Source organism: Lycorma delicatula, chromosome 5 (assembly GCF_047948215.1).
Source record: "Lycorma delicatula isolate Av1 chromosome 5, ASM4794821v1, whole genome shotgun sequence".
Lineage (NCBI taxonomy): Eukaryota > Metazoa > Arthropoda > Insecta > Hemiptera > Fulgoridae > Lycorma > Lycorma delicatula.
Genome location: NC_134459.1, coordinates 33,645,519 through 33,672,494, shown reverse-complemented (window position 1 = coordinate 33,672,494; position 26,976 = coordinate 33,645,519). Strand labels below are relative to the sequence as shown.

The 26,976-nt window shown below is 29.0% G+C and overlaps 1 protein-coding gene across 3 annotated transcripts in view; it reads left to right on the top strand.

The window, feature by feature from the left end:
• Window positions 1–24,496, top strand: part of LOC142325852 (dipeptidyl peptidase 9) — a 92,832-nt gene extending 68,336 nt beyond the window's left edge. For 2 of the 3 annotated variants that reach the window (XM_075367873.1, XM_075367874.1), the window contains exons 11-17: window positions 1,187–1,334; window positions 8,906–9,078; window positions 13,565–13,684; window positions 16,494–16,646; window positions 19,730–19,872; window positions 20,995–21,106; window positions 24,240–24,496. In XM_075367873.1, coding sequence (XP_075223988.1) covers window positions 1,187–1,334; window positions 8,906–9,078; window positions 13,565–13,684; window positions 16,494–16,646; window positions 19,730–19,872; window positions 20,995–21,106; window positions 24,240–24,332 — 942 coding nt within the window. In that variant the 3' untranslated portion in view covers window positions 24,333–24,496. The remainder of the gene's footprint in view (window positions 1–1,186; window positions 1,335–8,905; window positions 9,079–13,564; window positions 13,685–16,493; window positions 16,647–19,729; window positions 19,873–20,994; window positions 21,107–24,239) is intronic. The other variant, XM_075367875.1, reaches the window with a different exon arrangement.
• Window positions 24,497–26,976: the final 2,480 nt, after the last annotated feature.

Genomic DNA, 26,976 nt, shown 5'->3' with positions numbered 1-26,976 from the left:
TCTGCCTGCAGATGGCAAATCTGACCATAACTTGATACACATCAGAAACCTGCCATATAAAGACACTATCAAGTGATTTCCTGTACAGAATAGCAGACATACAGGTATGCCCTACACAAAACTTTTTCCAGCTATGAAAGGCTGGCAGATCACCCCTAATTGCTTGTGGGTGCGGCAGAAGGACAACATTGAGGCTCCGTCGCTCTACAACCTCACCTAACTCAACCTGGACTACATATGCACCCTGGGCATTAAATTGATTGAACCTAACCATCTAAGGAATTAAAGTATAGCTCAATGGCCCTTATGTAACAGCCACACTCCTTACTAACAACTGGGTGCTCATGATTCTTATGTAGTCTTTTACAGTTAGCACAGGAATAATGAGGAATTTGTGAGAGTACTAAATAAAAGTAGATAAGGCTGCAAATATTTAATTCAGATTTTATTGTGATTAAGTGACTAAATTAAAACAATGAATATTCATTGAGCCTTAACTCAGAAAGTTAATATTTGATAATAACGATTGAATTCTAAGAAACTAGAACCTAGGAATCATTCAGAGATGTTGTTGAAGGTTTTCTTAGAAACAAGAAAGCTGAAAATAATGTTCTTTTAATGGAAAAACCCATAGCAATCTACAAAAATTTAGGTTGCTAAATGTCATTAAAAATCAATTTTTATATCTTCATTTTGATTTCTTCTCTGAGATATATTACAGTTAGTGCAGTGTTTCTGGATGACTACTGCTGGTTTTCTTTTACAAGGCTTTCATAGCTCGAAAAAGTTGATACAAATTCAGTTTTTGTGTTTTTTTTATCATTTATAAAGTTATAATTATTACAGAGAAATACTTAAAAAGTAAATGTGTAGATTATATAATGTCTCAACTCATATTGAATTAATTCATAAATTAAAAATTTTTATTTTACTTTTGTGAAGGGTTATGACTAAAAATCTGAGGGTAATAGAAAAAAACTGATATGCTTTTAAGATTTAGTACAAAAAATTGAAATTTTCACTATGAAAAATACTTAATATTTACCTATTTTTGTTATTATTAATTTAAAAAATAATTAAGAATTTGGATAAATTTGAATTAATTTTTTTCTCTCTTTCTGCTTAAGCTTTTATATAAAAGATTCTGATTGAATTTAAAATTAAATTGTTTTTTGTTTTTTCTTAGGAATCCACAATATGTGTAGCAACGTATAGTAATATTCAGAAGCTGCCAGCTTGCCAGGTGTTTAGGATAACACACACAGATTGGACTGTTGAAGGTGTTAACCTTACACCCATTGGATATTTATTAGAACCAACAGGTTATTCAATAAGTAATTAATTTATTGTAATTTTATTAATTATATTGTAACATTAGTGTTTATATTAAGAAGTAGGTTTTTTTAATGTTAGCTGAATTCTTGACTTTTTTTGTATTTTTAAAAGAATTGTTATAATTATGGAAAAAAATTTGAAACATTTGTATGAGGATTCTTTTAAGTGAAGATGTTTTTATTCTTACTTCCTTGTACTAAGTAGAGGAAGTATTGTGATTGCGAAAAATTTTGATTTTCAGATGTCAATGAAAGTATTCATTTTGACCATCCCTGATTACATTTTTGATTAGTTTCAGTGTGATGTCTGAATGTACATATGTATCTTGCATAACTCAAAAACTATTAGCCGTAGGATGTTGAAATTTTTTATTTAGGACTGCTGTAACATCTAGTTGTGCACCTCCCCTTTTGATTGCAATCGACTGGACCAAAAGTATCCAAAAAAGCCCAAAATCAAAAAATTTGAATTTTGGACTTTTTCTTAACTGCAGTAAAAAGCCTCCAGTGAGATCTTTCAACAGTATATCACAAGTGGTACTTATTTTCATTGGTTCCACAGTTAGCCAAGTGAAATTTTAATTAATGAAATATTTGGATCTTACAAGGAGAAAGCATATCGGTTCGAATCAGACTTCATATACATATATCTTTTTTTAATTTAAATATATTGATTTATTAACCTTTGATTATAAAAAAATGTTATAATAAATAATTCAATAATAACAATTTAAATATATATATATATATATATCAGAAGCTATTAATATAATAAAATTATATGTACTTTTCATTTTAAAAAAATTGTATATTTAATTTAACAGGCATACAAGGAAATCAGTTGGTGTTCACATCAGTATTTTCTTTTGTTAATGTTTAATTTACCACAGAAAGTCTAAAGGCTTATGTGTGGGAATATGCTATGTGAAAAATCCCAACCCCCAATTAGGATTTGATTTTGGAAGTTTGCTGATGAAAAACAATCATTCTGTTACAGAGATCACCTAGTTGGCAGCTTCTGTAATAAAAGCAGCCTTTATTTCATTAAATTCTGTTTAAGAAATATTCTCTTTTCTTTGAGAGTTAGAAACATAAGTTGATTTTTTTTTTTAATTTTTGCTTTTGTTTGATATTCTGTAGGTACTGAATATTCTTATAGAATAATAATAATTATAGTAGTAGTTTGTTGTATATTATATAGAAAGTGTAAACTCTCTGTAATGAATTTGTTAAGACTATGATAATTTTTCATCACTGACATTTCATTAAAGGGAGAGCAATAATTTTTTACATTTTTAAAATTAAATATGTTAGTTTTTCTTAAGTTATATACTTTATTATTTACTTATTAAAAACTATTCTAAGATATAAAAAATACAAAAAATAAATTGCTGCAGGCTAATTACAATTTTAAAAAAATTATAAAATAGTATATCAGGAAATATAATAAATAATAATAATAATATATAAAATTATATAGTAAATATTATTTAATAATGTATACATATATATATAACCTTGTGAAAATTCAGAAAATTCTATTCAAAAAACATACTGAGCACTGTGCCAAATAATCTAAAATAACGTAAAACAACCATCAAACCTGCCATTCTGGAACTTTCAAAGATAAACTTATTTATTTTTTAGAAGATATTGTTAAAATAGAAGATATAGTTAAGATATGTATGTAAAATTTTATTAAATATCTCAATTCATTCTTAAGACTTAAATTTTTATAAAGAAATCAGAAAATGGTGAACAGAAGGAAAATAAGAATGAGGTGACATTTATCTAAATAAAGCTCTTTTTTTTATTTTGATACTCTGAATCAACACCTAAGTTTGGCCAATCCTCCCACAACACCTACAATTGCCAGGAGGGAGGAAGATGATCAGAGGGAAAATGAATCAAGAAAGGGAATTTATTCATTTGACTTTTATATACTTTGAATCAGAAATAATTTTGACGAACACACACCTTCTGGGACATCTTGTTTGAGAAAAAATAAAACAAAAAAAATGTGGTCTTTTTATTATTATATTTTTTGCTATTGGCTCTATATAGCGCCAAATTTTAACAGTTTTAGTCAAGCATTATTGAGATATGAGTTGAAAACTGTTAAAAAATAATGTTGAATATCATTCTGCCCTTAATTTCAATTGACTTAAAGTATGGAATTTTAAATAACTTACATCAACTAAACTTTGAATAACTACTTACGTCATACTAAAATTCAAATTTTTGTAACCCCATGTGCAAAAAGTCAAAGGTGAAAACTATCCTTCCCTTTTTCATTTTTTGTTTTTTACAAAATTTAATGACATCAATCCTCATATAGCCATTTTTTTTAGCTAATTTTAAAGAATTTATTTTGAGCCAATATGGAGAAATTAATTAAAATACAGACCAACACAGTTATATGTTCAACATCTCAAAATTTCTGTGATTTTTTTAATGTTTTTTAAGACTACGGAGTTGTGAAACATCAACATTCACAAAAAACTCAACATCAACATTTTGAATCAGTTTATATACCTTCTGTTTGTAGCTAAAGCTACAAAGTTGGGAAGGTAATTAGGGAAACTTATTATGTTCTAAAACATATATTATCATTACTAGAAAAAAGTCTAAAATAATATTTTCTTGTAAAAAATACCATGCAGCAAGATTATTATACATAACACTTCTATATTTAAAAATTAACTTAAAACATTAATTCTACAATAGAAATTTATAATATTAAGACAACTATCTGTATTAATCAATAACTACGTATTTCAGATCTTAAGTTCAGTACCAAACTTGGACTTAACAGATAAATCCCTCACCATTCATAATCTATGACAGCTTTATGAATTTAGTTAAATAAAGATATAAGTAACCTCTGTACAAATTCAGTTAAAAAAATTTCTTTAATTTTTAACAAATCTTCTAAAAACAGTTCTGTTTTTTCAGGATCAATCATTTGTCAGCAAATTTTTCTTATTCACTTAAACATATGAAATTTCTAGTTTTATCTGATGACTGTTATGAAATAAGATCATTTTGATATTTGTATTCATAGAATAAAATAACAGTGCAACAGATTCCTGAATTTAGATTTGGTCTGAGTCCCATGGCATATGTATGTGTCTAATTAAATTCCCATAAATTTTCCCTGTAATAGAGAAATTTTCATAATGAAGATTTTCTGTTACAAAAAAAAAAAGGCTGCTTCTTTCATAATTTTTATATCAATCAACAGGCATTCTATTGGACAAGAGAAAAAGCAAAAATTTCCCTATAACCAAAAAATATATCCATAACTACTTTTGAATTAGTGGCCATGAAGTTTTTGGAGGTTTAACTACCAAAGAAGTATTTGAACTTGGTAGAAATGAGTTATACTAAACTGCAAACACCTTTCATTTAATTTTATAAATAACTTTGTTCACCTGTTACATAACAAGAGCCGGCTGACAATTCAATAGCACAGTACACTTCCCTTTACTTCATATAGACCATAAATTTTGGCCTAACCTCAGGTATTTTAATAACCCACATATATCATACTGCTGGAGTTATTAAGAAATTGTTGGAATTTTATAACTTATCTAATAAAATAATGTACTAGTGAATTCATTTTTCATTAACAGGCCAGTACCAGAATGCAGTCAGACTTTCAGTGTTACTGTCAACATTATTATTGAACCTACAATTCAGATATATAGTAGATATATTATAAAAATTGGGTGTGAAAAAAATTTCTGCAAGATGGGTGCTGCATTGCTCTCAGTGGAGAATAAACGCAATCATGTGGTCAACTCTGAGGCTGTTTTAGCACTTTTCCGTCACAATCCTGATGAGTTTCTGCATCGATATATAATTGTGGCAAAATATGGATACACTCCAGAGACAGAGGAACAAGTTTTTGAAGGCGAAGATTGTGAAATTGACCGGCAAGGTGATGGCCACGGTTTTTTGGGATGCACACGGTATCATCTACACTGATTACTTGGAAGATGGACAAACAATAACGGGAGAGTATTATGCGTCGTTATTGCACCAATTGAGCAAAGAAATCAAGAAAAAAAATCTTCATTTGAAAAAGAAAAAGATCCTCTTCCATCAAGATAATGCACTGGTGCACAGCTGTGCAGTTTCGATGGCCAAAATTATGGAATTAAAGTTCAAATTATTACAGCATCCACCATATTCACCGGATTTGGCCCCCAGTGATTTTTTTTTTATTTCCAAAGTTAAAAAAATGGCTTGGTGGGCAACAGTTCACGTCAAATGAGGATGTGATCACTCAAACAGATGCTTATTTTGAGGACCTTCCAAAATCCTACTTTTTGGACGGCTTAAAAAAGTTAGAGAAATGCTTGGAAAAATGTGTAGAATTAAAAGGAGATTATATTTAAAAATAAAAGAAAATCTACACAAAATAATTTGTTTTTTATCTTTTTCTAAGGATTTATTGAACAACCCTTGTATTATTAGTCGTTAAATATTTCATAATATGGTCATTTGGTTTGTAAGCTTTTTTATATTTACTTTTATCATAAACATCAGTCATTTTTTGTGTTATTTTATTTGTATATCTGTATTCTAAGAAAAAAATAATAATCTCGGTGTTATTTTCTTGCTGCAATTGTGTAGAATTATCATGGTACTTAATTTTCTGCTTTCTGTACAACTTTCCTACAACCCCAATATCAAAACCATTAAATACTGCTATTTGTTTAACTATATGTATTTCCTTCTTAAGTTTGTTATCACTATTCCTTATTTAATTTAAAGGTCTAAAAATCAGGTTTTTATATGTCCCAATTTTTTGTGACCATGGGTGATCAGAATTTGCATATATTGTAATGTCATTCATTGTGGGTTTTCTATAAACTGATGTTTGTATAACATTGCTTTCATTTATTTCAATCTCAATATCTATGAAATGTACTTTTTTTCCATTTCACACTAAAAATTTTTAATTATCCTTATAATTATTAAGTTTATTCAGAATGATCAAATGTTCATTATTTATAACTGTATCATATAATCAGAATATCATCAAAATATCTATCTATTCATAACAAAACTTTGTGCACACTCAATACACCATGAACTATAATAATATTTTTGAAATACTGTACAAAAATTTCAGACATAATCGCAGAAATAGGTGAACCTATAGGTAAACCCTTTGTCTGTGAGTAACACATGTTCTCATATCGGAAATAACTTTGGAGACAAATATTGCTCACAATTGTAATCAGAGCATTTATAAACTCCGGGTTTCCTTCAAATTGTTTCTTTTTATTTCTACTGTCTTATCAACATTATACTAGGGTACATGTTGGTGATATCATAATTTAGCATTTTAGTGCTAGAATTAGCTTTAATACAATTTAACTTATTTACCACTTCGTAACCATTCCTAACACCATACGTATTCTCAAGATTCATTTTTATTCTAAGAATTTTGGCTTCTACTTTAGCTGTAAAGTATGCAGGTGCTGTCCTGAAATTTATTAACTGTTTAATAGGTATATTTATTTTATGTAACTTCAGTAATCCAGTAAGTTTTAAGGATGATGGTACACATGGGTATAACCTTGAGTGATATCTTAAATTACTATCATAATTAAATATTGATTTATATTTAAAAATTAAATTCTTTACAATTTTTAAATATTTGTTTGTGTAGTCCTTTAAAGTCATTTTCTTCACTGTAATTATCCGTAAGTTCTTTGTACTTATTTTTATATATAACTTTTGGTTATTAGTTTTATCTGATTTCAATAATATTACGAGGGTTATTTTTTTTCAAGGCCCGATTGATCACGAAATTAAAACCACAGTGAAAATAAAAAAAAATTTTATTTGTAACAAATACTTACATAGTTACGCTATTTCTCTACATAGTCGCCACTCCGATTTAGACGTTTGTCATAGCGTGGTACCAACTTTCCAATACCCTCGTCATAGAATGGAGCCGGCTGTGTTTTCAGCCATGTTTCTACGCACACAGTTTGCGGTACTGAAGTCTCTCATTCACAATGGTGTAGAGAGCTGACCTTAAAATTTCAGGAAACGAATCACTCAATACAGAAATTGTGGACCGACGATTTTCTCAAATTGCCTCATCCACTCGCTCAACGAGATCATCGGTTGACACTTGCTTCCTTCTCTGACCCCCTGCATCATGAACATCTGCACATCCTGCTTTAAAGTTCCTGCACCATTGTCGCACTTTGCTGTCACTCATTGAAGTTTCACCGTACGCATTACTTATTCGTCTATGAATTTCAGCTGCATTACACCTGTCAGCTTCAAGAAATCGAATTACCGCACGCACTTCACACTCGACAGGAGATGCTATTGTTATAGACACGCTAGCTGCGTGTTCAGAACTAATCGAAGTGACGCGGCGTGATTGAAGACCATACTAGAGACGCTGCGCAACACATATGCGTAAAGGTTCATCCGATTTTTATGCGGGTTTTTATTTAGTGACCGATCGGACCTTGAAAAAAAAATAACCCTCGTATATCATTATCATTAAGCCTATTTTTTAATTTGATTACCTCAGATTTTGTTATCATTTGTTTATAAACTATTTTATGCTTCTTTATATTATTTTTTATATTATTGCCAATCAGTTGCTTATTTGATTCTTATTTAAAAAATCCCATCTTTCAATATTGTATTCTGTAGCAATTGTGATATCTTTAATTATATTATACATGGTAAAATTATTTAAATTAAATTTTAGAGCGTTTGAAAATAAAAATTTTTCTTTGCTATCCAAGAAATATTTGTAAAGTTCTTAAAATTATCATCTAATCTAAACGTTTATCTTGTTTTTGAGATTTATTTAAATAACTGTTTTGAAAATAAGGTTTATTGTAATTCCCGTGATGTAAACTTTTTATTGCATTTTGACATTTATTGTTGTAATAATTCCTTAATTGATTTATTTTTTTGCGAAAAGTTTTATTTAATTTCTCTTTTTAAAAATCAATTAAAAAGTATTTTATTGTAATAAAGTGACATTTATTCAAATCAGTTAATTAACAGCTTCTATATGGCAGAAATTATGTAAGTGGAATTCAAAAATTATACTTGAAAACAGTAAGATTATTATGCATGAGAGTTAATTTAAGTATTTCCTTATAAGGGAAATATACAATAGGTAATTAATTTTTTACATGAGGTAACATTCCTATTTAGTATCTGTTAGTGAAATATCCTCAGAATCTTTAGGAACACTATGTAGAAACCAATTTTGAACATTTTTCTCTAAACTTGTTATTTAAAATTGATTTCCAAAATTGTTTCCCTGTTTGTATATCATAATTTATTTGATTGATTTTAAGTAAAAATAATAAAGCCCATAATATTTAAAAACCAAATGATGTATTTGAAATAAAGTCTGTGTCAAGGGCAAAGCCAAGAAAGTTTTGCATTCCTTTGCCTATTTATTTTTTGGTTTGAAGGATATGGTATCAATCTTGTAAGTTATATTATAAAGCTAATATTTTCAGATTGATTTATCATTTAAATTTGTCTCCGTTTTCTTTGTTATTTAGTTCCTGAAGAAGATTTACACTGTCCTGAGTTGTACACTCATCAAATTTCTTCTGGTGATGTTTTATTTTCAATGGTTTTCAGACCACATAACTTTGAGGAAGGCAAAAAATATCCAACAGTATTAAATATTTATGGTGGTCCCGAAGTTCAGCTTGTCTCAAATACTTTCAAGGTATGTACAGATTCTCTTATTATTTCTTATATATGTAATATTTTTGAACATTTTATTATCAGTAACACTTCATTTTATGTAATAACATTATGTAGATCTTATATCTAATCAGTAAAAATAAAAAAAAGATAATCTTATTTTAAGGTACATTCTTATTTTTACACGACTGTCCAAAAAGGAATATAATGTATTTAGGGTGTATGTATGTTTGTTCCACCATAGCAACTCAATGGCTGAACCAATTTAGTTGTATGATCCCGCATTGGAATTCTTGCATTACTAGGAGTGTCATAGGTTATATATGAGGTGCTACCCAAAAGTTCGGGGAATTTGAATTTCGTGTGCAAACCATTGCTGGTACGACCTGCTGCCGCTAGATGTGGCTAACATCAGTCTTTGTGAATCAGTGTTCCAACAACTGTGATGGTGAGAGGCTGCATTATTGAGTTTTGTGCGGTTGTGTAACGTTGTGTTTTACTGCTTCGGCGAAGTTCTAAATGGCAGATTTTAAAGAGCAAAGAACCTGGATCAAATTTTGCTTCATGCTTAAAAAAACTGGTGCAGAAACCCATCGCATGCTTGTGGAAGCATTTGGTGACAATGCTATGAATAAAATTTTTTTGTGGTACAAACAATTCAAAGATGGACGAACGACAATCGATGACGATGAACGTTCAGGAAGACTATCAACAAGCGCAACACCGGAAAACATCACGAAAGTGTGAGAGGCTATTGTTGCAGATCGTAGACAAGCAATCCATGATGTTTGTGCAATCATACAAATGCCATATGGGTCCGTGCAACGCATCTTGTCAATTTGAACATGAGACGCATTGCTGTAAAATTTGTACCGAGACTGTTTAACAGCGACCAGAAACAGAATCGCGTAGCTGTCTGTAGTGAATTGAAAATTCAGCAAGAGATGACCCTAACTTCATCACCAACATCATAACCGGGGATGAGACATGGGTGTATGGGTATGACCCTGAAACTAAGCAGCATTCGATGCATTGGAAGTCGCCAAGTTCACCGCGGCCAAAAAAAGCACGCCAAGTTTGCAGCAACCTGAAGTCTATGATGATTGTTTTTTTTGACATCAAAGGCATTATCCATAAGGAATTTGTTCCTCTTGGTCAAACTGTCAATGGGATGTTCTATTGTGAAGTTTTGAAGCGGTTACGTGAAAGCATTAGGCGCAAACGTTCAGATCTGTGGTGTAACAACAGCTGGGTTCTGCACCATGACAACGCGCCTGCGCACACATCGCTAGCCGTTCAGAATTTCTTGGCTTCCAAAAAGACGGTAGTGATTCCCCACCCACCCTATTCGCCTGACCTTGCCCCGTGCGACTTTTTTCTCTTTCCAAAAATAAAATTTCAATTGAAAGGCCGTCGTTTTAACACAATTGAGGAGATTCAAAAAGAAATGCCGAACGTGCTTCGAACACTTATTACACCTGCAGACTTCCAGGGATGCATGGAATCATGGGAAAAACGCTGGGATCACTGTATCAATGCCCAAGGGGATTACTTTGAAGGAGAAAGTGGAAATTATAGGTTATGGTAAGCTATTTTATTTTTATGGTAAAGTTCCCCGAACTTTTAGGTAGCACTCTATACATGTTTAAATAAATTTAAAAAATTTGAAAAATTTTATACAAAATTCTCATCTGCATGCTTTTTATTTACTATATTAAAAGAAAAATGTTTGTCATCTGCATGCCTAACACGCTTAAAATGTGCTCACTTGAAAATCAAATGTGAATTTCATAAAATGTGCCCAGAAGTTTCTGATTTTGACCACTAGGTGGCACATTCTATTTACATTGATTCAAATAAAATAAAAAAGGAGCTTGAAGGGCTTTTGCATAACAATCTCTTGCACGCTAATGTGCAAGTTGATGAAACAATCTTGCAATCACTCACCATGCAGCAAAATTAATACATCAAACGAATTGAACAATGTCATTTCCAAGATAGGCAACAGGAATTTTGTAGTACGTAGGCATTTTAACCAAGGTAAATTAATTTGGCACAGAATCGTGTGGTAGCCAGTGTACAGCAGATGCTGCAACCGTCATTGCATATTCGGCATTGAAGTCTCTACCCAAATGGTTGACATCAGAATTGAACACAGTTTTGCTAGCTTGGTAGCAGTTACTTCTTGCAATAATTGGTGTACTTGATAGATAGGTCATACTACCTAAATACTGAAGAATTGTTGCCACATGTAAGTTTCAGTGAACATGCATTTGATATGCAAGTTCAACTGTATGTAGTTAATCTACTTATCACAATCCCACTGCATCTGAAGAATTAGTAGAAGGCTAACAATTTAGATAACAGTAACATTGTAGAATCGGGCATTGAGCATTCCTTCCTGAGCCATGAGCGCAGGATTGTGACCTGTCAAAACCAGTACTCACTCACTATATGTAAGGATAATGCTCATTTCTATATCTTTGACTCCCCATTCTTGGGGGCCAAAAGAATTTGTAGCAGGTGAAAAAGAAACATCAATGTTCTGATCCGTTTCGCAACAGACTTGTCACTGCAAACACCTGTTGATCATCTTACAAGTACGAAACGCATTAGATCTGCAATTTTCCATCAAAGCAGTATCTGCTTTGTTTGTGACAGCAAATAGCCCTGTTTCTAGTACCCATGAAATGAAAGCGCAAGTTGTTGCAAATGATGAGGATTATGAGAATGAGTGTGGCAATTTATTTAATAATATGTATGACGGTGAAATCATTGCCATTAGTATAATGCCAATTGTTACCGATATACCACATATGAATTCTGTTTTACCTGATGTTACCAATGACCGTCCAATACCTATTTATCAGTTGAAGCATAAAACAGCTCCACCCATCAATGTTATAAGAGAACAAAGGACAGAGGAATTGGCATGGGTCAAACTCTTTTCAGATGGTAGGAATTGGTCAGAGAATACGGGGATCAGTGCCTATAACTTAACTCCACTTGACTACTTCCAATCAAGGGTAAGTAACAAAAGGAGATTTCAAACCAACAAGTATCTGTTTTACATCCCTCAACGGTAGAGTTACATAAAGCTCAGCAAAATGTTACTGTTTGTGGTAGCTTATGCCAAAATGGAGTTGAGCCTAATGACTCATATGTTTAGCCTAATGAGCCTAATGTTTTATATTCAAAACATTCACCTTGTGATACGTAATGTTGGAGGAACTCAGTCATATTGGCATAAAGCCTTCATAGATCTAATGGCAGTGGTATGAAATTTAGGGGCTGTGTACTTCTACATACACTATTTTGTAATGATCTGCACTGGCTGGACATCCTATTTTTTAGTCTTTTTTTTTTTTTTTTGGCAGTCATGTTTTTTTAATTTTTAACAGATCTAAAACTTGTGTACTGTAGTATACACTATCAGAAGTCCATTCACCATTAGCTTCTTTACATAAAAAAATATTAATTTTTTTTTTAAAGTTTCATTAGTCAATATGGAAAATTTTAAGTAGCTATGTTACATTATCAAAGGTTACATTTAATTTATTGTGATATTTATTTTATTTAATCTATTATCCTTTCACTGATAATTAAACAAAATATCTCCACATAATCTGCCTGTAAATATATTAAATTATATTTTCTTTTTATGTATAAACATAATATTTTTCTAATCGATAACTACTATTGTTTGCTTTTAAAATTGCCTTATTCCATTTAATGTTATTTATGGTGCTATGGTGTTTTTTATGAGGTGCTCCACAACATTAGATGTCTTCATATGTTTAAATAACCTGTTCAGTTTGCTATGTTAAAATTTTCTAAGTACTAGATTACATTGTTTATCTGTCATATTATTGATGCGTCTCAAATTCTTTATAGTATAGCTATTATTTTCAAGTGTCATTATAAAGTTATTATAAATTCTTACTGAATTTTCTTTTACTTTATTATTTTAGTTATATATTAAATAGCTGTTATTTTTTCTTTGCAATGTTTTCCCATTGTATCTGTAAATTCATTTAACAGTTTCGCTTGGCTATTTGTTCTATCTGAAAATTTTAGATTTTTGCCTTATTTTCAAGATATGTATGCTGCCTGAAATTTGTTGTGATGTGTTCCTGCTTTCTTTAACCTTGTTTTTGGGCTGATTTAAATTAAAGGATACATTTGCTAATAGTAGAGATGATATACACGCATAGTTGATCTGTTTGAGGTTATTGAATTTTTTTGGTTCTAGGAGTTTTAACTATGATATTAACAATTAAAAAAGTTTTTTGTAAAATTTCTTTTTTAAGAATCTTAAAAAAATTTAAAGCTGTGTTGAGGTCTCCGTATACTTTTTGATTTCTTTTATCTGTTATTTGATGGTGTTGTAACCCTTCTGTTCTTTAGCCTTTTATGTGTTTTTTGTATGTAAATATGCTTGATTTACATTATCTGTTAAAAGATATTACAAGTAGATGATTGTTTTAGTCATAAAAAATATGTTTTAGGGCACGAGACACTTACGAATGCATATGTTAGCTGCTCAAGGATATTGTGTTGTTGTAATTGATTCAAGAGGTTCTCACCATCGTGGATTACACTTTGAAAGCCATATTAAAGGACGAATGGTAAGAAAATATATTGTTATTATTATTTATAAGTAATTCCAAAGTAATTTAGTATTTATTTTCATACAGCCTGTACATACATGAACTTGAAATTAAAAACCAAAAAAGTAAGGTTTAATATTAAGAAACCAATGAGACTTTCATATGAAGCTGATCGCTGCTGCAATTTGTGGTACATTTCACACTTAAAAATAAATTCATTTAAACAAATGCTTTAATGGGTGCTGATGGTCTGTGGGGTGAATTTTTTTGTGTAAAATTTTTATGTAACTTTTATAGCAGTTTTTAAAAAAATTGATTTTTTGGCAGGGATAAAGTCTCATTCAGTGATGCACTAGGAGAAGTAAATAAGGCTTGATGTTCCCATATTCTACTAAGGACAGTACTCAGTAAATATTGATTCAGCTTCATCATTCGCCTTCCAAATTATTGATATAGATTCAGAAGTTTGAAAACTTTCTATGACTTCTGAAAAAACTGGAAAATGTTAAAATATTTCTCAACTATATATGACCAAGCAGTAGATGTATCTAATGTTTTTTTTTTTGCATTTAAACAGAATAATACATTTAAAGAATGCTGCCACACCTGAACATTGTCATTGAAGATTATTGATGTATAGATGACATGTTATTATACTGAACAGTGATTCAGTCATCTGTTCACATGTTTGTAACCATGTGACATCAATTAGTCAGCCCAATTTGTGAGAGTTCTTGCTGTAATTTTTTTTTTTATGTTATGAACTGGAAAGTTTGCTTTAATTACAGTACAGCCCCGCTATAACGCAGCTTGATATACTGCAGATACATCTATAATGCGGATTATAATCTGTCTCCTAAAAGATATGTTATTGATGTTATTACGTATTGTGATTCATTCCAAGCTGCTTTTACTGTGTTTATCAGTATCGTTAAGTTTTATTACGTTGGTTAATTTATTAGATTTTGTAGTGTTTGTTTTTATTCATATTGACCTAACATGTTGTCTAAATGAAAAATGTATTCTGTAATGTAAAAATTAGAAATTCTTAAAAAGGTTAATAAGGAAGGTCGTTCGAAAGCTAGTTTATTCCTGAAATTCGGTGTGCCTGAAGGTACTATACTATACGTGGTTGGGTGAAAGAAGATAAATTGCGTTCTTTTATTTATTCAGTAGATTAAACAGTCAGACTAGATCGCAAAAAGGTTAGACTGTGTGATGTTAATGTTGTAGAAAAGTGTTTGTACCTTTGGTTTTTGCAAAAATGGAGTGAAGGAGTACCACTATCAGGGCCAATACTTCAAGCTCAGGCACTAAATTTTCATGAAAAAATTAACAAAGGAGAAAAAATTCAGTGCTTCTAATGGTTGGTTTTCATGATGGAAAATCCAGCGTGGCATAGGCCAAGTAAATATCGAAGGAGAATCTCGTTCAGCAGATGTAACAGCAACCAAACATTTTTCACAAACAATATTACAATCAGTTATAGAAGAGAATAACTTCAGTGACAAGCAGTTGTATAATTGTGATGAAATGCCTTGTATTGTAAACTATTGCCAACAAAAAACATTAGATGTGAAGCAGGCACCAAGTAAGTCTGGTATGAAAGTGAACAAAAATAGGGTAACTTTTCTTTTTTGTGCCAATAACTCAGGAAATCATAAATTGAAGCCGTTGCTCATTGGCAAGTATTCCAGCCCATGTTGCTTCAAACATGTTAATATGAATTCATTACCGGTTATTTTTAAAAATGGTAAAAATGCTATGTGCCTTGTGTTAAAAATTATTTACGAGTTTGGAAATTGGAAGAAAAGCTTTATTAACAACTGCCCTGCTCATCCATCTACTGACTTGAAATCTAAAGATGGGAAAATAATCACAATATTTTTACCTAAGAACACCACATCTTTGATCCAACCATTAGACCAAGGAGTTATTCAGGCATTTAAAGCTTATTACCGACAAGAGCTACTGGCTGCTATCGTTAACTCAATTACAAAGTAACAGAATTTCTTAAAACTGTGTCATTAAAAAGTTTTGTATACAGCACTGGAACAGCATGGAGTAACATAAATTCTATTACAATTAAAAATTGTTGGTTGGTATTGTCACAGAGTAATACAGAAGACATTGAAACAGGAATTGTTCATATTTTTACTGATGAATATACACTGGAATTGTCAAATTCAACCGGGCAAGAATTATCTCTAAGTGATCTCAATGAATGGGTTCAAGAAGACTCAAACACCTGTTGCCCATTACATGACTGACGAAGAAATTGTAAACTCCATTCTACAACCCAACAATAATTTGTCAGAGGAAGAAGAGGAAGATGTTGCAGAGGTTGCTGTTATGGAGAGGTCTACACCCTCAATAAAAGACGTTCAGGAAAATATAAAGTGTAATAATGTGGATGGAGCAACAAAGTGATAATGATGATCGTTGTTTATTGCATTTGCAAAGTGTAGTCATATATTATAAAGAAGAAACATACAACCGTGAAACAAAAAACAATAATTCTTATTTTAAAAAATAATTTACATTCAAACAAAAAATATTGTATCTTCCTCATTTAACTTGTTTCTACCGTATTGGCTTTTTCTATTAAACTACTATTGCTTGATTTTTTGCATAGTTTTTTAATCGATTCCCTTTGTGAATTAAAATTTACTTCTTGAAATAACGTGGTTAGCCTATAATGCGGGTGTCACGTAAGTCCCCCGATAACGACGTTATAGTGAGGTTACACTGTATTATGATTATATACAATATTTTGTTTTATTTTTGTGAGATGTTTACTAATTTTAATATTTTGATTTCTTTACAGGGTACAGTAGAATTAGCTGATCAGGTAGAAGTTTTGCATTGGTTAGCAGATACATTAGGTTATATTGATTTACAGAGGGTAGCCATTTTGGGGTGGTCGTACGGTGGTTACCTCAGTCTCATGGGACTTGCGCAATATCCACACATATTTAAGGTTTTTTTTTTTTTTTATAATACTAATTTAATGATTTAAGTGCTGATTGCATAATATTATGTCAACTGGTGTAATATTACTGTCGCTGTTTAGATGTTTATAACCACTCCCTGTGTTAATATTAGATGCTACTTTACTTGGAAATGATTGATTACAATCTTAGGATCAATTTCTTATCAAAATTTTGGTAGATACTTTATATGTTTTAATAACCTGTACTAAAATTAAATAGATTTGAAGTATTGCATGTGCCTCCATTTTCTTATTTATATTTGTTCTTGTTCAATGCATTTTCGGTTTTGTAACTTATTTTGTTATTTTTGTATATATATTTTAGTTCAGTTTAGTTGTAAATAGTTTGTTCAGTTATTTTATCTATTCATTCACACTGGAAGATCTAAATATTGAAAAAAAATTGTAATTATTTTGACAATATTGATATTAAAGAAACATTTGATGTAGTAGTTTTGTTATTGATATTTTGATTCAAATTTAGACCCAGATTATAAGAATTAGAGTAAATCTATTAAATCTAGTGTTTAATTATTATAGGAGTGTTTATTTATCATACTTAAATTAAAAGTGTTTTTCATAAAATTTTGAACTGTATTCAAATAGTATGTATCATTTATTGTAAAAGGCTTACTGTCAATTTCACACAACTTATTTTTTTATTGTAAAGCCTATTACTCTGTCAATCGTGGAAGAGTGGTAGCATCTCAGCCTTTCATCTGGAGATCCTGAATTCAAGTCATAGTCAGGCATGGCATTTTTCACATGCTTCAACATCCTTTTCCATATCCTAAGCATGAGCTTTCAAGCTTATGTGATGATATCATCAAACCAAAAGGAAAAAGTACTCTACTCCCAATTTTTATTTTAAGTACCACCGTAAAATAACCGTATGTAATTTACTTAATATAGTGTAAAAATTATCATTTTTCTTAAAAATGTTCATCAAAGTGAGTGGGTATACATAGAATAGATTTCTGAATATAAATTGATGCACTGATTTGATTAACTTCAAAATTCTTTTTATTTTATATCGGTTGTTATCTTCCTTTTTTTGCCGCATTCAATCTATTGAATTATGTGTGCTGTGTTTATTTTAATTTTGTCTTTCCTGTATTTTTACCTTCTGTATTCTATTGATTGTAGAATTAATTAATTCCAGATTCCTTGAGATATGACCAATCTCACATTTTTTTAAAACAATCCCAATTTCACTTTTTTTTTAAAAACAGCCATACTTTTTGTCTCTGCTTTATTTTAAAACCTCATTATCAGATTCTCTTGTAAGTTGCCTCTTCCAGATTGTTCTCAGGCTTCATATAAATATAACATTTTATGGGGTAACTTTTCCCTCTTAAATTTGTTTATCCGTATTGCCATATTACTTCCTTTTCTTGTTTAGTAAAATATTCAATCACAAATTTTCTCTCACTGTATCATACCTTACTCTGTCTCCTTACCCTCCCTAAATTAATTTGTTGCACACTTACCTCAGTTTTATTTTTCAATTTTCTGATCTGTTGTATATGTAGTATTGGTATAAAACATGTTCATTTCTTGCACTATTGCAGTAATTCTGTATTTGAGATTAAATCATTTATACTTTAAAGCTGTTTGGTTACTCCTACATTTACCTTCTTTCGGAAAAAGTGAAAGACCTTAATATTACTCAGATTTATATGTACAAGAGTTATAATATCGTGAATTGTTACTAATTCCTTAAAAACCAAATGAGATAGTAAAGCAAGTCTGAGCTCTGGGAGGTGAAGGGGAGTGTTTTCAGGAACCAAAATGGTCTCATAGATGGTTTTGGATGACAAAACCATCTATGAGATCATTCATGATTTTAAATTAAACAGTAATAAATTCACAAGCTTACTTTGAAACACTTAAAGTTTTCACATGAATGACATAGCCTATTTATTGTTCAGTGTCATTGTTCTTTTTTAAAACAATCTTATCACTAAGTGACTGACAAAGCTAATGATGGAATCTTATAATGATGACAGGTCAGTAGTAAAACTAATGACCTAATAGCTGACCCCAAACTAATACTTTTTTGCCTATTTTTATTATCTCCACTAAATGTAATAAAAATTATTAATAATAAATAATAATAGTAAAGTAATAAACATTATCAGCTTGCAGTATGGTGTGCAAGCGTACTGCAGGTTAATATTTTGCAATAACTCAAATTTTTGTCTACAGATTTTTACAAATGAGATGTCATTTTGTTCAAAATAAAATGCTGAATAAATTTTATAATAAGTAAAAATTTGATCAAACAAATAATTACACTGATATTGAATTTTAAAAATTAAGATGGCCGCCATTTTGAAATTTGTGAAGGTGATGTTTTCAAAATTTTTATTTTGTAGAATACGACACTTGTCTTAGATCTGCCAAATGTAATTAAAGTAGGTTTACCTGTTCCTGAGAAATTTTCTTTGTTGAAAATCATGAAATGGTATCCAGAAGGAAAACAAAGCAAAATAAGGCTTATGTCAATATGAATTTTATTGCTCATTTTGGTATCATGAATCAGTATCTGAAGTTCAGGGAATACATCCCAGAACAATCTGTATATGCATATTTCATAAGGTATTACACTTATATTTCCTATGTATTCTTTGAATATATTTTCTATCATAGGAGTTTATTGTTTGCATTAGTGTGAAAAAAACTTTAATATAAAAATTAACAATGCAGAATTTATGCTAAATAAACAGAAGAAAATACTAGCGAACAAAATTTCAATGCCTTACTTTTTTTAACACTGGCACCGAGATATTGTTTTAAATTTTTGTAAATGTAATCAAATTTACAAATATTATGGAATTCTTTCATAAATTTTTTTATGAGTGAATTAGAATCAGAAAGGGTAAAACAATCATGTCTTAATGCACTAATTAAAAACAGAGTGTTGCTAAATGCCTTATACCTGACCTGCTGCATTTGAAGGAATATATGTGTATACAGTGGAAAGAAAATGTGTTACTGATTATCTTATCTACATTCATATCATTTGTTTTTCTTAATATTATATTGACATAATTTTTCATTTTTAACAGTTGGCAATTGCTGGTGCCCCAGTTACATCATGGGGATCTTATGATACAGGTTACACAGAACGTTATATGAACCTGCCACAGGAAAACAGGCTTGGTTATAAACAAGGTTCAGTCTTCAATTACATTAAACAGTTTCCAGAAGAGTAAGTTTACAAGATATTGTTGATAAATATTTTATTTAAATGTATTAGAATCAGAAAGTTGAATAAATCAAAATTTTACTGTTTTAATGCCTGGTATCATTTTATACTTTTTTTTATAGTGCTTTCTTACTATAACTTCATCAGCAACAATGCTGTTATCTGTGGTGAAATGTAGTATCTCAACATCTCGATTCTCTTCAGGGATAACATTTTTCATTTGTTCTAAAATTTCCATTTCATATTCCCACACTGAAGCTTAATACTTTGTGGTGAATTACTCTTTCATAAAAATGTATGATTTTTATTACATAAAATCTTTAAAAATTAAATAATAATTGTTGTTACTATAATAATTAATACATCTCTCACAAAAAAAAATTGGGTAACTATAATTGGCATCAGCCTGATGTTTTCAGTATGAACAAATAAATAAATTATTTATTTATTTTAAGTGTAGGTGAAATAAAACAGTACAGTATTGAAATGGTTTTTAATTTTAGTTTGAACAATATTAAATTAATTTTGTAATTTTTTAGGCAATTAGTGTGTTAACAATAAATAACTACAATTATAAATAAAACAAGAGATAAAGGATAAAATAATATAATTAATATGTATATAATTAATATATATATATATATATATATATATATATTAGATAAATATAGTTATTTAATTATGTAGGTATTATTATTCTAGCAGCAGTCTGATGAAAAACTTGAGTGGGAAGCTTTATAGTTTTATTTATAATTTTGTCTTATAATAGCATTTTTATGATAATAGAAATCATGTGTTGTTTACATTGTTGCTAATGACAAATTGTGTATTACAAAAATGCTTTGAGAAGAAATATAGAAGAAGTTGACAAAACAACCTTAGTGTGATCATCACATCAAAGTTGGTAAATAAATCAACAATGATTAAATCATTGATACCTTACATATGTAATTACATTATGTTTTTTATACTTATGTATACATTATGTAATTCTAAAATTAGTAGAAAAAGATTTACTTGATTAATATTAGTAATTTGATTTTATAAAAGTGTACATATATTATTTATTAGCGACTGGTTTATACTGTTGAGTACTACATTTATTTGTAATGTATTTTATTTCAGGGAGAATCGTTTATTAATTATTCATGGATTAATAGATGAGAATGTGCATTTTGATCACACTAGTAGTCTCATTGATGCATTGGTTAGAGCCGGCAAACCCTATCAGCTGCAGGTGAGCTGTTACATATACAGAGTGTATCATGAAGTTCTGCTGGGTCAGCAATAATCTATTCTACTCATGAAAATAATGAAAGAAGTTCATATAAACTATGTTCCCTGGTGCCTTGGTGAAATGTGTTCATTCTGAAATTTTAGGATGTTAATAAAGGGACAGAATTAGTGATTTCTTATGGTTTTTAACCTGAATAAAATAGTTCCCAGAACTGTTCCTCCAGTAGTTTTTAAGGAATCTGGGGTGAAAACCAATAAATTGGGATAAAAACCCCTGTTTTTTATGTTTGATGTACAATAACTGTGTTAAATGGGTAATAAACACAAAACTTTAAAAAATAGAGAATTAATTCTGAACAATATGGTGTAATATAAGTTGAATAAAGCAAAGAAAAGTTAGGAAAATTTGAATTTTATTTAGAAACAGCACATTTGTCAGAAAGTATGTATGTAAACAGAAATACATTCTCCTGAGAAATTAATTATTCACATTATGGGTGCGGCTGAGCAACTTAAGAAAGCCCTGAAGAACTAAAAAGAACAACAAAAGCAGTACAGAAGCATGCCCAGAAATGTACTGAAAATGGCAGACTTATATTTGAACATTTGTTTTAAACTGACACATAATGCACTTTGGTCTACTGCAGTGATTCCCAAACTGTGCGCCACATCGCCCCAGGGTAGCTGCAGCCTCTTCACAGGGGCGCTGTGAAATATTGTAAAAGCTTCATAATTAATTGCACCAAGATATTTATAATTATTAATTTAATGTTAATAAAGTTAAAAAAATAATAAAGATACATGCATGAGTTTTATTTATTTTTTTCTCTTACTTATGAGTAGTCATACTTTTACTTAGGGTAGGGCGCCATGGAAAACGTTTTATTGAAAAATGGCACCACGACTCGGAAACGTTTGGGAACAACTGGTCTAGTGTACTGTTTCTAAATAATATTTGAATTTTTCTAACTTTTCTTGTTTTATTCAACTTATGTTACACTATTTTGATTATAGATTAATTCTCTACAAGTTCTTTGTGTTTATTACTAACCATTTAACAAAGTTATTGTAAACATAAAAAACAGGGCTTTTTACCCCAATTTATTGGTTTTCATCCCAGATTCTTCAAAAACTACTGCAAGCACAGTTCTGGGACCTATTTTATTCAATTTTTCAGGTCAAATACCATAAGAAATCACTAACTGTGCCTCTTTATTAACATCCTAAAAATTTCAGTACGAACTCATTTCACTGAGCTAGCTGAAATCTGAGCAAAATCATTCACTAGCTGTAACTCACAAATAAAGCAGTTTTGGATATATGTTTATGTAAACTTTTTCCATTATTTTCACCAGTAGAATAGGTTATGAAATTCCCAGGAGAACTTTATGATACATTCTTTATATGCAATTTATATTAATTATATTATATGTTTTTTTTTTTTTTTTAATTCAAATAATTCATTAACATATTTTCTATGCTAATAAAATTTAATATTAATTCCACAAATTATATTAAAACATATTTATTTATGATTTGTTTGCTGTCCAGAACTGGAAGCAAAAGTTACATATTTTTCCATACTGAATTTCTAATTTCAAAAAACAAATTAACGAATATATATAATTATAGAATTTAATAACATCTGAAAATGGAGGATCCATGAAAATCAATTCTGGGATTTAATGTGGTAAGTAAATATGATGCTGTGTTTTGGTGGTTTATACATTTAATAAATGAATGAAGTGATATATAATAATAATAATTTCATTTATTATTTAAGTTTATTGAGAAAATTAATAATAAGAATGGTCAAATGACCTTCATTCAAATATCTGTCGAAAAAGAAATCTGTCGTCATAATAGATTGTTAATTATAATATAATTTTTTTTTAACATCATTTTAAAAAGGAAAGAGATTTCTCTACATTCACTTACATGGCACCCTATTTTTCAAGCCTGACTGAGCAACTTTATCCCTTAAGTTAATTAAAATTCTAAAGCATTTTTCATTTTAAGTAAAAAAAAAGCAATGTAAATAAATAAGCATAACATTTTTATACATATGTCGCATTTGGGCACCATGATTCACTGGCAGTTATCAACACAGTGGTCCAGTTCATCCCTAATACATAAAAAACGTATCCTGCTCAGCACTAGCAATAGCATTTGTGATATGTTGTTTTAAATTGTCTACATCAACAGTAATTGGAGTGACAAAAACTTCACCTTTTATAAAATCCAACAAAGAATAATTAAAAGTTGTTAAATCTTGGTGCTCAAGTATTAGCGCCATGCTTTTGTCAGCTGCATGATCAATCCAACCTTTGGAAGGTATTTGGAAAGAAATTATCCAAATAATTTTGAACCTCTGTGCCAGTGAGGTGGAGCTCCATCTTGTATGAGAAACAAATTTTCAGTGTCTTCTTTGAGTTGAATCATTAGTTATTTACTTAATGTGTTGAGATGAATTCCTCCAGTTATTGTGTGCGTAGCCAACTGGGCTGGTCTAGTGGATAACTCATCATCGCTAATCAATTGATTTCAAAGTCAAGAGTTCTAAGGTTCAGTCCTACTAAAGGCAGTTACTTTCATGCGGATTTGAATACTAGATCATGGATACCAGTGTTCTTTAGTGGTTGGGTCAATTAACCACAAATCACAGGAACGGTCAACCTGAGACTGTATAAGACTACACTTATTTACATTCATACATATCATCCTCACTTATCCTGTGAAGTAACGGTGGTTCCGGAGGCTAAACAGAAAAAGAAAGTTATTGTGTGATTGTAAAAAAGTTGATTAAAAATTATAAGTAATAACTTAAAGTATGTAGGTTAAATTATATAAGGTAAGGACCGATTACACATTTAATTTGTGATATATGAAATAAAAAAGATAAAAAATGTATATATATTTTTTTTAATTCTATGTAAAAAAATTTAAGTTTTTTATCTTAAATATGTAGATAAATTTGTTTTGTCTAGGATAGTTGAATTTGAGTGATTTTGCCCAGTCATTCCTCTTTTATGTTTATATATTTATATTAAAGCTGTTTTGTTCTAAATTTCATGTTTATCAAAACCCTTGAATAATGGTATTTTTTTTATTATTATTTTTTTGTGTTTTTCCAGGTGTACCCAAATGAAAGGCACAGTCTAAGAAATCTCGATGCAAGTAAACATTTTGAAACAACATTGTTATCATTCCTACAGAACAATTTGTAACAGTGTTGTATTTTAGTGCGATGTGGTTTTGTATTTTTTTTCTTTATTTGTAAAGTAATGAATTAATTGCTGTGTCATCCATCACCAGCAAGACCTAATTAATATACATGTAAAATTAATTGTAATTATTATAATTATTTTAATGTTAATTTAGTTGTGGCTATATCTCACCTTGTATATATTTATATATATATATATATATATATATATATATAAGTTTTAATATATATATTAATTGTGTGAAAATACTATGCTATATTAATTATTATTATTATTGCCTGCCATTTTATTTTAAAAGCGGTCATCATTACTATTATTGTTATGTTAATGTAAGTGCTATGTAACTAATTTACATAATATTTTATTATTGTGTATTATAATACAGCAGTAGGCTAATTATAGTGAAATAGATCATTTTTTATTGTAATGTGGTGCATGCTGCTGCTTATTTTTAATTGTATATAGCGTTAATTGATGATGGTAATTATACTTATATATATATAGTATATATATATAAGTATTAATTGTGAATAAGTATCTTATACACCTTTTTTTTGTATTATACTTTAATACAGAATGCAGTTAAGATGAAACTGTAGTCAAAGTCCATTATAACAAGATTGATTATAGTTCAACAAATTTTATAGATATTGTACGTAATTTCTTTGTTTTTATTCATCCCAAAACTATTATGTGATATTCCTCTGCTTGTAGTGTAAAAGGAAACAAATATATTTACAAGTAAATGTTTATATTTTGATGAATAAAAGTCATATCATATACATTCTACGAAAATATTTTTAAAAATTAACTTTTCCACATACTATTTTTCTTTTCCTGTTCAGTTAATACTTTTCCAGAGATCAATGCTTCATCAAAACTTATATGTGGAAATGTATATTAAAGCATAGTTAAAAAACAAAATTTAGTATAAAAAGATATATTTACCAATTCTGTTATTAGTATAAAATGATTATATTGCTGCTGTTGCAATCTATGACAGATGCACCAAAAACTTCTGTTTTTGGTGCCATAATTTTTATATTGAAATCTTTATATTAAATATACTACTTCCTTAATCCAGTTATCATTTGAAAACTTAACTTGTTCATTAATTTTATATTTGTGTTTTTGTTTTTTATGTATATTTTCTCAAGGGTAAGAATTTTAAACTTTTTATTATTTATTTCTAATATTCGCTTGTCTTTTTACTTAGAAATATATTTTTATTACATTTTTTGTTATCAGTACAATTATATTTCTGTACATTATATTTGCATCCATTTAAATATTCTGTTTTTATAAATTCCTTGTGCACTATAAATATAAGATTTGTTATTCATTATTTTATGTAATGTTTTATTACTAGTTTTAAATGGAATTTTGTAAATATTTTTAGAAATATCTATGCATTTTATTATTATAAGGTTATGTGGTATAGAAATTATTGTTTTCTTTTTTAATGATTTAAATTGATATTTTTAATTAATTTATTAATGTCCTTTATATTGAACCATTTTTAGTTGATATATATTATTAAATTCTTTATTTAATTTGATGTATTTTTTTATATATAGCTTATAGCTCTATTAATCATACTACAATATACTGCTAATTTTTGATAGTATGACTGGAATAGTTTTATTATTTATTGTTATTATTCTACATTAAATATCTGCATAAAAAGTAGATAAAAATAAATTAATACTGTGTATATGTTGAAAACCAATATTACTTGTAACAATCACATTTGTACACACTTGTACATTTAACACACTTGTACAATATTAACATACTGTAGTATGAGTAATAGAATTGTAAACTGTGTATAAGGTATGTTAAATTAAATAAAAAATTTTATAAAATATATAGCTACTGAAAATGGTTTCAGAATTAAACACACTAAAAAATTATTGCAAATTTAAATATAATAAACTGAATTGTACATCAAAAGAGATAAAAAATAATTTTTATATCCCATTAAATTATAATACTGTCACGTAAAAAAAATAAATAAAAAAACATTTAACCAATCACTAAATTGAGTTTAATATTATCAATAAAAAAAAACATATATTAATAATTAATATCAGATCTAACCATAGGAAAATAAGAGTTTATGAAAGCAAATGCAGATAGCAAAATTGTAAAAGGGTTTATGTAGAAGCTGCAAAGAGAAATCTAGTAGCACTGATCGCATTAAAGCTAATAAATACATGTTTTTTATATATAGAAAAGATGAAATATTAAAAATACATAGCAAATCTCAGTCCCTTTTTTTAAAAAAATCAAATAAAAACAGCAACACAGATATAATTAATGATCTATTAATGTTTTAAAATCATAATTAGTTTTAGGAAATAATAGATTTAAATTCAACTTAATCAAATTTGAATCTAAATTTATTGAAATTTAGATTTGAAAATATATATGTATATGTTTTACCAAAGACAACAGTATAATCATGGCTGGCCACAGACTATAATAGCAGCTTAATAATTTATTTTGTAACAGTGACTGAGTTGTTAAACATACCTTTCTACATCTATTTTTTACTATCTTTTTAATAAAAAAAAAATGTTGATGTAGCTTTAAATATTAATATTAAGAAAAAACCATTAAAAAAATAAGACAGATTTTTTAT